At 38.2% G+C, this 11,840-nt stretch overlaps 1 protein-coding gene across 1 annotated transcript; it reads left to right on the forward strand.

Annotated features, from left to right (window-relative positions):
• Window positions 1–8,968: 8,968 nt before the first annotated feature.
• Window positions 8,969–11,596, forward strand: hoxb13a (homeobox B13a). Its single transcript, XM_080905208.1, has 2 exons — window positions 8,969–9,931; window positions 11,075–11,596. Exons 1-2 carry the CDS (start codon window positions 9,226–9,228, stop codon window positions 11,320–11,322), a joined length of 954 nt encoding a protein of 317 aa, XP_080761334.1. The 5' UTR covers window positions 8,969–9,225; the 3' UTR covers window positions 11,323–11,596.
• Window positions 11,597–11,840: the final 244 nt, after the last annotated feature.

The following is an 11,840-nucleotide window of genomic DNA, read 5'->3' on the forward strand; positions in this document are numbered from 1 at the left end:
CAGATCCCTGTTAAGAATTACTGACATTTGCAAATAAACAACAGCTAACTCAATAAGAGCACTCAAAGTATTATATGTGATTTATTGACATAAATGACAGAAGAAAAAGGCCATGTAATACAGGGCTGTTACACACTAAGATGGGCCAGTTTTTCAAGCCAAGAAATTTCACTGGGCCAGACATTGCATTTGGCCTGTCCAGATAAAAGCCATGCAAAAGTAAAACACTGCCATGCACTAATTGCAAATTAAACACAGTGGGTTTTGAATTTTGACGTGATGGTAAAATAAATATTTGTTAGTCCAAGCGGGGTTGAATAATGGGAAAGAGATGGTGAGAAACTGTCTTTCAGGTTCAGAGCCCACTTCCTGAAATGATTTAAAATAGCATGACAAAAACATCACATATATTAAAGCCAAACAATATTATTGACATACCCGGGAGAACATTTGCTAATAAGATAATGTTAGCTAAGTCAGCTATCTCATTGTAGCAACAGAAAAGAACCACAGACTGTTCTTCAAATGTCTTACAAAGTTGGAGGTTGTTCCATCTCCATGTGTGATTCCCTTCTTGCATGTTTTACATATTGCATTTTGTTTTTTGTTGACTACCTCATAGTGGGCCTGATCTCTGATAACAACGAGACGGCCTACTTGAAGGAGATTAGGAATCTGGAGAACTGGTGCCAGAGGAACAACCTCCTTCTAAACGTCAGTAAGACAAAGGAGCTGATAGTGGACTTCGGCACTAAGCAAGAGAGGAACTGCCAGACCCCTGTCATCAACGAGTGCCCAGTGGAGAGAGTGGACAGCTTCAAATACCTCGGAGTTCACATCACGCAGGACCTGTCATGGTCCTGTCACATCAACACCGTGGTGAAAAAGGCCCGTCAGCGTCTCTACCACCTCAGACTCTTGAGAGACTTCCAATTGCCCTCCAAGGTGCTCAGGAACTTTTACTCGTGCACCATAGAGAGCATCCTGACGGGAAACATCTTAACCTGGTTCGGGAACAGCACCATGCAAGACAGACGAGCTCTACAGAGGGTTGTGCGGTCAGCTGAGCGCACCATCCGCTCCGAGCTCCCTGACCTGCACTCAATCTACAGCAGGCGGTGCTGGACCAAGGCCAGGAAGATCGTGAAGGACCTCAGCCATCCCAACAACAGACTGTTCTCTCTGTTGAGATCAGGAAAGCGATTCCGCTCCCTGAAGACCAACACAGAGAGACTGAGGAGGAGCTTCTTCCCGCAGGCGATACGGTCTCTCAATCACACCACCACACAGTACTGACCCACACATATAGTTCTTACACACACACTGGACATTCTGGACATTGTTTTCACTTCATCACTTAAATCACTTTAAGCATATTTGCACTGCACAAGACATAATGTGGATTGCACAACACTGGTCACTACATTCTTCATTTCCAGTTAATACTTGTACAGCTGCTGTTATTGTGTATATATTTATTTATATTTCTTCATACATTCTTATATAGTTCTATATTGTGTATTTTGTTGTACAGTTATTTTATTTTCAACTTTAATTTATATATTGTATCTTATTCTTTCCCAGTTAAATTTACCCTTCATTCTAATTTGTGTTGTACAGTTATTGCATTTTTAACCTTAATTTATATTTTATCCCTTCCTAGTTAAATTTACCCTTTTTAATTTTTCATATTTATTTCCTATCTTATTCATAGCCCTTTCCTTTTTTTGTTTTCTTTAGGTCACGAGCAGTTGTCCAAGCATTTCACTACATATCGTACTGTGTATGACTGTGTACGTGACAAATAAAATTTGAATTTGAATTTGAATTTATGTACCCCCCCCCCCCCCCCCGCCGCCCTTACTGGCCAAAATTTTGTCTGAAACGTTTTTTTGTTGTTTTTTTAATCTAGTTTATTTGATTGGCTGTGCTACAGTCATTGCACACATACATACGGAGTGTGGTAAGAATGAATTAAATGAATTAATGGTACGCACTTTTTATATAATATATGTTTTAAATTTAATATTTGGGGTAAAATATCAAGTCTTTTCAAGTAAACAGGTTCATATCCAATTTAAGTCCCAAGTCATTGGTGTAAAAGTCCAAGTCAAGTCACAAGTCTTAGAACATTTTTTTCAAGTCTAAAGTCATAAAATTAATTTTTGTACAGTCCGGATTACAAGAAATGCCTTAAGGTGACTGCTGTTGTGATATGGCCCTGTATAATTAAAATTGAATTGAAATTAACCACACTACAGTTCATTATACCACCTCCTTCAAAGCAGTTTTTGGTTGGCACCCAAGTTTGATTACTAGGCTTACATCTGCTCAAGTGAACTGCAGCCAGGGTGGAAACAAACCAGACCGGAGTTTAAAGAAGTTCAACACCGCAGGTGTGAAAACAACCCTTTCAGATTCCTGTGGCCACTCACTGATGTACCTCTCCCCTGACTTCCTCTGTACATCCTGATGATTTGATACAAAATGTCAAATTTACATTAATCACTCCATCAGACCTGCTGGCACTGATGTTTAGTCCATTTCTTGTGTAATTTCTCACACCTAACCCCTTTCACCCTGTTTCCTTTCCTCAATAATGGCTTCTTGACAGCCAACCTTCCACTAAGACCATAGGGAGAGCAGGGGAAGAGGGCCACAGCTTGGATTCCATAGATCTAGACCTGTGGCATACAGTGAGTTAAACTGGCTCAAATCAGGTTATTTTTTGAGTTAATACATATCATGACTGCAGTTAATAGGGTGTTGAAAACTTTATTCTACTATGTAGCTTAATTTATAATTTTAACTTACTATAATTTTTCAAGATTGTATATTGCTCTTTAGAGGACCAAGTTGTCCATTTTGTGAATGGAGGTTTTCAAAGTGTGTACAAAATTACCTTTACACTCTTTATTTAACAATGCTATTCCATAGTGTATTTAAATGTTTGTGTGTGAAGTCATATTTGAAATAAAGTTCGAGGATTTTATATCAATACTGAATACCCTAATGATTTAATATGTTTTTACTGCTGAATTAAACATGAAGATTATAAAAAAGGTACCCTATTTGAAACACTGCTGACTGGTGCAGCTAAACTCAGGAATGTTTAAATAAGCTACATACAATCAGCTAAATATGTTGATTGCATGGTATTTTATACACTTCCTACAAATATAATATATTCACACATTCATGTGATTAATCGTAGATACTTTCTTTCTTAAATAGATAACTATCATATCTGATATCATATCTCACAGTACAATAATATTGAATGGGTTGCATTGTTGTATTTTGTCATGTTTCTCAGGTCTTTGTCTGAATTTCTACGAACATTATTGCTAAGGATTGTCTTATTGCATTGGAGTCACACTGGGTTAAATATGTACACTTGGGTTTTAAGGGGTATTTATTATTTTCTTCTTTTTGGGGGGTTGTATGGAAGCCCCAAACGCAATTTCATTGTTCTTGACAATGACAATAAATAAATAAATACTAAATAAAAAAATACTACAGCATTATGCTTGACCTAGTTCCTCTACACTATTGTATATACCGGTACTTTAATTAATAACTTATACCATAGTAAGTAATTAGTTCGATATATTGACTATACAGCATATATTTTCTAAATATATCTTTATAAAACTAGAGGTATAAATGTAACTAACATTATTGGAAATTTAGTGTAAAGATTACAGCCACTGCCTGGCAACTTTCCTTCCATTATTCTACTGAAGCTCTTACGGCTTTTTATCGGATGTAAATTGCTGAATTAAATTTAGATGAGTGACATTAAGTCTAATGAAGTTAAAGACAAAGTCTGGATAACGAATTACTTTCAGCCACGGCACCTTTGGAATAAATTTGAACTTTGGACAGGTCATGTCAATTAGGTGACAGCTCAGACTTTTTTCTTTTTCTTTTTTGGGATCAGGTAACCTAAAAGAAAGCCGGAAGTGGTATTGTGTTATGAAACCGGCGCGTTTTTCATACTTCAATCCATATTGTCAGGCTGCAAATGTTCCTTGTTTACTGCATTTGCATCAAGCCTGGATGCACTGTGAAATTACAATGGATGCAGTTCTTTAAACTGAAACAAACCTGCAATGCAATGATAACCTTCAAGAGTTTGCTCAAGATGGAGAATAAGACAAGACCACGTAAAAGCACCAGGATCGATCTGCGCAACCGTCTTTTTCACAATTTATTACACAGAAAGCCAAAGGGAGAAGTACATAATACTGTATGAAACCAGTTTTGTTCTCATCTTAACATTCTAAAATGTGTCCAATGTTGTAATACCATTTTTTTTCCAGCTTAATATATTCTATTATATTATAGTCCTGCAACCCTAAACCCCTATATAAATTTATTATTTTCTATTAGGCAGGGTGATTTTATACGTTTAATCTAAGTCTATTGTACTAAGTCATCAAATGAAATAACTGATATAGCATATACGATATTTTTACATTCGCGGGATTTCTAAAAGTAAATGCTAGAAGACCTGTGAAACCGTTCCACTGGCCTTTATGAGGGTAAAAACAGGACATTTAGATGTGTATTTATTTAATTCTTTTTGCGCAGACTAATCGGTTGTAATTAACCTATAACTATCACCAAATGAAATCAAAACATTAAAACATGATTAAGTCGACGCAGATATAATTTGACACGTACAGTTTGTAACGTTTCTGGGGAACGCGTAGTCGGCTCCATTTTCTTTTGATGTTACGTTTTCCAATATTTATATGCCCTGCTTCTTATAGCGCTTTCCTGCTCTACCTGAGCGCTCAAATCGTGTTCAATTAACCCATTCTGATTGATGGATACAGCGGAGAGCAACTTGGGGTTTGTTTCTAAGTTATGCAGACTGAAGCGGTTAGGAATCAAACCACAAATCTTCCGAGTAATAACTGACATGTTCTACCTTTTGGGTGCCAGCCACCCTTGTGGCAGGAACCACTCCCGTAGTTCAGGAGGTAGAACATCCCACGTACCTACCGTGTAAATTTCTTAAAATAAAATATATCAGTTTATGCTTGCTTTAGCCGTTAAATTCCATCTCTCACTTACTGTATGACATTTTATAACCTATACCGCTGATTTCGATTCATGGATTGCAGAAATATGGGGAAAATGAGACTGGGAATGTTTTAGTAATTTCACAGTGGCCCAGAGAAATAGGGTTAGCCTAGGAAACTAATGAAATGTATCAATGAATACGACACAACATTTTCTTTTTCTAAAATAAATGATGTATTAGCTTTATTTGTCTATAGACTGTATTTAGATTAAAAAGCGAAAATACATACATGACAAAATGCCCTGACGAAGACCAGAGGACGATTCAGGCTTGAAATAAAGTGTACTATCCTCATAGCGCTGTGTATTTGAAAGTGAAAATATTATTATTATTATTATTATTATTATTTTCAGAAACGACTTTTCAGTCTCTCTGTGAGTCTGTTGACTTCTATGTTATTGAGAATGGTTTTATTTTTTATTCACGATTCATTTTGAGTGAATTGCAGTCTGCTGATTTAACTCCATACCGGTTATAGTGGTAACATTGGGCCTCATCCGTGCGTGGCATCATCTAAGCAATTTTGAACACAACCATGGTGACACACAAGCACACGCAGACAGAGAGAGTGAGTTTCAAGGTGTGCGGTGGTCTTGAACTTGAAGTTGAACTCATTACAATATGTCTGTCTTTCTGGCTGTAACCCCCCAACCCACCCACCTTTCACGTTAAACTTGACCTTGACCTTCGGGGGCGGTCTGACATTTGACACCCCCACCAACAGCAGACCACACTGTGGGTTAGAGTCGTACTGTCTGGGTGGTTTGTTTGTGAAGTCTTGTCTGCAATAGGCCACGCTGCAAGGTTTGAATATTTTTGAACAGAAGACTTCAGCTATACAAAGCAATAGCGTCGATTTGAGCAGGTGATTCATCTGCATTTACGTCACCACTGAGCTGTTTATTTCCTTTCATTTCTAAAGGACTATGTCTACTGAAGCATTTTTAAGCTTTCTACTTTGTTGGGCAAAATACAAAATATTATTTTAATTTAAAAATAAACCCTCAACCTCGCAATCTACTGATTCCTCGTCAGAATAAATTGGAAATAAGTAAAATAAATGCCAAACTAACATGGGAGATTAATTTTCCTTATGTTGATAAAAAAAATTATTTTTAAATTATTTAGGAATAGAAATTTAAAAATATCCTATCAATAATGTTTACGGACTATATTGGTGATATTTCAGAATAACAATTATAGATATTATGCTTATCATGGACTTAATGTTAACTGTGTAAATTTATCATACTGGCGCCCCATTCACTTGTATTTTCAGACTTATTCATTTGCTTTAAAACAACACAAGGAAAATAAATGTTGCATATGAATATAACTGATGGCAATATTGTGAATATTTATTTATTTATTTATTTATTCATTGGCAGCTTCAAGATTTAAGATTGTATTTGTCACATACACAGAACTATTGCACAGCGAAATGTTTATATAACTGTCAATAACAATTAAAGGTATTACAACAAAAATATAGAATTAAAACGAATATTTTCTTTCCTTGTTTTGATATTGTGATAGTATAGTCATATTGTGACGGCAAGTGAGGATTGGACAGGAGGTTTAGCCGGTCGTCTACTGGTTTCCCCAACCTGCATGTAGAAGTGTCTGTGAGCAAGTTGCAGCCATCCGAGTGTATGAACATTACTTTAAAAGTGTTCATGCATAGAAAAAAGCACTTGTGTGAATGCTTGATTGAGACCTTGAGTAAGAAAAACGCTTCAAGTGCTTACTTTTAGTATAAAAGCGCTATATAAATATTAAATATAATAGTGTTTATTCGAGTTCACCTGATAGTGAGCTGGAATAAACACCGTGATGGTTACATGTGTAAGAATATATTTTAGATACAAGTTTTACATTCAGCTTGTGTTGCTAATTTTGAATTCTAATACATTTCAAAACATTTAAATGATTGCACAGATTATTATATTTTATTTATTTAAAGTCCATTATAACGGCTTATTTCTTTATACTGTACGGATCCAGCCACTGTTCTATGACCACAAAGCTCAAACAAAGACTTGATCTGGACACGTATTTCCTCTTTATGTAGCTTGGTGAGAAGTAAACTTCCGCATTCTTCACATTGTACAGGCTGTTGGCTTTACACGTGATCCTAAAGTCTGTCACTGTAATGTTACTGAAAACAAAGTCTGATATTAACGTGTTCGGATTAATTCTGCGGCACACGTAAAAGTGAACTTCCCCACCGTATATGCGCCTAATGGCGGACTCCCTGGTGAAAATGATGAAAATCCAGTGAACTCAAATGAGTGGCCCTACGCTTTTAAGCTGGAAGCTTCGGGTTAAGAGCTCATGGTAATGTGTAAGGAGTTTATTTTACCCACCACATTTCTCTTTAGATCTGCTTTCTGTAGATAATGAACTTGAACAAAATTATTCTAGAATGAATAAAAAACTGAAAAAATGCTTAATCTTTAAGTTTCCTTTTAAATTATTTGCAGAAGAAGTAGTCATATAGGTTCATTGCAGGCCAGAGATAAAACATGTATTGAAGCAAAATAATGGTTCCTGTCTGCAGTATTTCATTGACCAACCATTTCTTTTCCATGTCTTCATGTTCATTAATAACCTTTAGGAAATTCACTAATTTCTCACTTACGGCTTATTTAGCCTTCATGTATACGGCACATGGAGTGATTCAAAATAAAAATAATTACAGTAATTTCAATTACACTATAGAGGAGCATCAGAAGGATTAATTTCAAACCAAGCGCAGACTAAGTTCCCGTCTCCTATAAAAAATGAGAACAATAACTTCCCCGTAGTGAAATTGTTTCTTAATATAACGGCCCTTGAGTGCCGCGGAAACCTTTCTGAGACACTTTCAACCAAAGCCGTTTTTCTCAAGTTTTAAGAACTCCAAAACCCTTCCATAAATCTCCTTAACGTTTACTTTAGTCAGAACGACTGAGAGCGAGTTAAACTAAAACCTGGTTTTTGACTAGGTGGAGAAATGTTCCAGTGGGTGCACTTATTTTAATAGCCAAACTTTGCTTTTGAAGGCTTGAAAACATTCACGGTAATGATAAATTAATAATACGTTTTTCATGCATTTGAGAAGCACCGATTTTAAATGTGTTCACATCTGTATAAAACTGAGCATCTGGAGTTCCATATTAAAAGAAGAATAAATATTGAATAAATAAATAACATTTACACAACAAAATTTCAGTTTTTCTGAAAGTGTATAAGTTTCAAATCAGTTTGAAACTTATACACTTTACAGTTTACATTTTTGTTTCTTGTGGTTCAGGTGTGCTGTTAGTGTAGAATGGAGAGTATAGTTATTGAAAAAGTGATTATCTAAACGGTCAGTTCAGATATTGGCGAGTCGATTTCAGATATTGGCGAGTCCATTTGCACCACGTACTTTTATGCACGACACAAAAGAAGTTGGTCGAGTGATTTATTTTCATTGTCTTTCTTTCTTTCTTTCTTTCTTTCTTTCTTTCTTTCTTTCTTTCTTTCTTTCTTTCTTTCTTTCTTTCTTTCTGTTTTTAGGCAGACTAAGGTAATGTCACTCTTAGTATCGACCAGAGAACATCACATCACAGACTTGAGTCTGACGCAAAGGCAGCTGCAGAGACAAACTAAAGTAAACCAAACTACAGTAAGCTAAAGCGAATCTGCTCATTCCCTTCTCATATCACAGCTGGAAACTCATAAAATGCTTTTTCCCTCCTCTCACTGACAGTCCTCAACTAGTCTCTTCTACTCTTCTTTTTGCGCTTGTCCCATCACGTGATCACCCTGTCTCATCCAATAGTTATGCTCCCCTTACTTCTTGGTCCAGGGGGCTTGTTGCGTCAAGGCTGCGGCTGGGATGTAAGTGGAGATCCGGCCGGTTAGTGGGAGTCTTTGCTACCGAATGACACGCCGTCACTCCAACAAAGCAGCATACCGTGCTATGATAGTGCTGTACAAGTACATTTCTTGAGCTGCGTTTGTGTGTTTGTATTTGTGTGTGTATATGTATGTATGTGTAGTGAGCGCCAGTGATCAGCCTCATTCAGCAAATGTAGCAGCTTAGCGCCAGGAACGGACGGAGTCTGAGGCACACGAAGGCCAAAACGGGGAAGGGTGGGCATATGACAGCCTCTTTAGTACTCAATCCTCGCTGGCCAGTGGAAACGGTAATGTTTGTGTATGACAACAACGTGGACGAGTTGAACAAGAACATGGAGGGGCTGGTAGGTAGCGGCAACTTTGCCGCTGCCACTGCAGCAAGCCAGTGCCGCAACATCATGGCACATTCGGCGGCCGCCGCTGCTCTGGGTGGCCACCCGTCCAGCTTGGTGCACTCTTCAGGTGGGTATTCCACAATGGATGTGTCCGCTTCAGGCTCCGGTGAGACCGCTGCCTCTTCGGGGAAGCAATGTGCGGCTGTGCCGCACCAGAACTCGTCGGCCGCAACCGCATTACCCTACAGCTACTTTGGTAACGGCTACTACCCATGCAGGATGGGTCGGGCTCCTCTTAAGTCCTGTACACAAGCGGCCGGAGCCGCTCTCAGCTCACAGTACATGGACACAACAGTGAGCTCAGACGAATATCCGAACCACCGGGCCAAGGAGTTCGCCTTTTACCATGGCTATGCCAGCCCATACCAGTCGATGGCCAGCTACCTGGATGTGTCGGTGGTCCAAACGCTCGGCACCGGGGAACCGCGCCATGACACACTGCTGCCCATGGACAGCTACCAGCCCTGGGCTCTGACCAACGCCTGGGGAGGACAGATGTACTGCTCCAAAGATCAGGGACAGGCCGGCCACCTCTGGAAGTCCGCTCTTGCTGGTGAGTACTGCTGCTTTCAAGGTTCATAATAACGATTTTAAAACAGTTAAACAGAACTCTAACAGATTTTTTGTAACTATGACGCAACTGAACATATTTATTTAATAAAAATTACATTTAATAACAATTAAGAAATTAAAGGATTGACATTTGTTAAAACAAAAAACATCTCGGATGATTAATTTGCTCCGATAGTAAATTATCGTCTTCATAAATTTGGACTAAAATTAGGCGGTTAATGCATCGAGTTTCTTTGCAAAAGCAAGGCAATAATGTGCTTGAGGTTTGTGATGGCTGAGGTTAATCACTGCCCTTGAATCCCCATCTAGTTTAGGGCGTCACGTACAAGTGAAAATTAACGTCATGTTGATTGGATCCTTGATATTGTGAAAATACCAACATGTTGCAGACTCTAACTTAGAAATGAGCCTTGCATTGCCATCTCTTGGTGCAGAGTGAAAAACATTTTGGTGTTTCGTTCAATATCGTTTATTAACCAAGTGAGATAATCATTTTATTGCTGGGGCCTTCCAGTTAATTTAATGGTTATCATAATGGTTATTATGATGAGAGACATGTTACTCTGCTGCCACTGCTAAAATTAATGAATGAATAAATAAATTAAATAAACAGGAAAATTTACTTTCATTATTAACATTGTAATTAATTCAATAATAATGATGGAAATAATTAATCCTCTTGGCCCAATATTCACAGTGAACAGGAAAAACCCTAACGCCCACTCCACTTCTCTCTTTATTTAACACACACATCGCACAAATGTAGAATTAAACTAAAAACACTGTAAACACAAAGTCAAGAGAAGACACAAAATGCTGTCCTTGTGACAGTCTATGTGGAGTAGAATAGATGCGTGCACTGTGTTTAAAGACGCCATTTTTTGTAGGTCAATTTGAACTTAACCCAGACAGCAGATATTCGTTTCCCGTCTGCCTCGCAGGATTGTATCCAGTCCGATCGAAACATAAAGTTCCCGTTCACTTCCTTAAAGATGCTAAATTGTGCTCGACAAATATTTTATCGGCACTTACACTATTACAGCAATCGTGGAGTGTAGAGCTTGAAAATGTATCATGGTGTGTGCAGCCCATCACCTTCAGACTGGCTTTTTCTCTTTGACAGATGTGGTGGCGCACCAGAATGACAGCTTGTCTTTCCGCCGAGGCAGGAAGAAACGGATACCTTACACCAAGGTCCAGCTCAAAGAGCTAGAGAAAGAGTACGCAGCCAACAAGTTCATCACAAAGGACAAGAGGAGAAAGATTTCGGCCGTGACCAACCTGTCAGAGCGACAGATTACCATCTGGTTCCAGAACAGGAGGGTGAAGGAGAAAAAATTCGTGGCCAAAGTGAAGAGCAGTACTCAATAGCATGCAGGTCACTGCTCTTTGGACAATTCGTAACAGTTGAGATAATTAACAGTGAATGGAAAAAAGTAAAGAAACTGGAAGTGGGACCTCTCACAGACTGTAATTACAGAACTTTCCTGACTGCTTTGCTAATATATCTGTCTAGTGTGTGTCTTCCACTGTCAGTGTTGTCCGTGCCAAGTAGCCTATAGCATAACTACTATGCTCTCCATACTGTTTATATCGCATGTAAAACAGTAACCAAATCACAGTGTAACACTAAATAAATTTTGTCCCACCCCAATAAAGGTGTTATGTTTTTAAAATAATTTTCTATGCCTTGAGGAGGCAAACAAACTTTTATTTAACATTGAAAACTGATATCCGAAATTAGACAAACAGCAGAGGAATCCATATTGCGCTTGTTGATTAAAACTGTTCACGATAGACCAGATTCACTTACCAAGTCTGCCTCTGGAGGAACGCTCCCTGTGGTGGAAGCCTGTCTCATGGAATGGCAAGCATTCTGGTTTTCCATG

The sequence above is a fragment of the Rhamphochromis sp. 'chilingali' genome (assembly GCF_963969265.1).
Source record: "Rhamphochromis sp. 'chilingali' genome assembly, chromosome: 15".
In the NCBI taxonomy this organism is placed as follows: Eukaryota; Metazoa; Chordata; class Actinopteri; order Cichliformes; family Cichlidae; genus Rhamphochromis; species Rhamphochromis sp. 'chilingali'.

Bases quoted from the DNA above. Each gene is read 5' to 3' on its own strand.
- hoxb13a (XM_080905208.1), top strand. From the start codon at position 9,226: ATGACAGCCTCTTTAGTACTCAATCCTCGCTGGCCAGTGGAAACGGTA. The intron at 9,932-11,074 runs GTGAGTACTGCT...TCTCTTTGACAG, and splicing joins CTGGAAGTCCGCTCTTGCTG to ATGTGGTGGCGCACCAGAAT.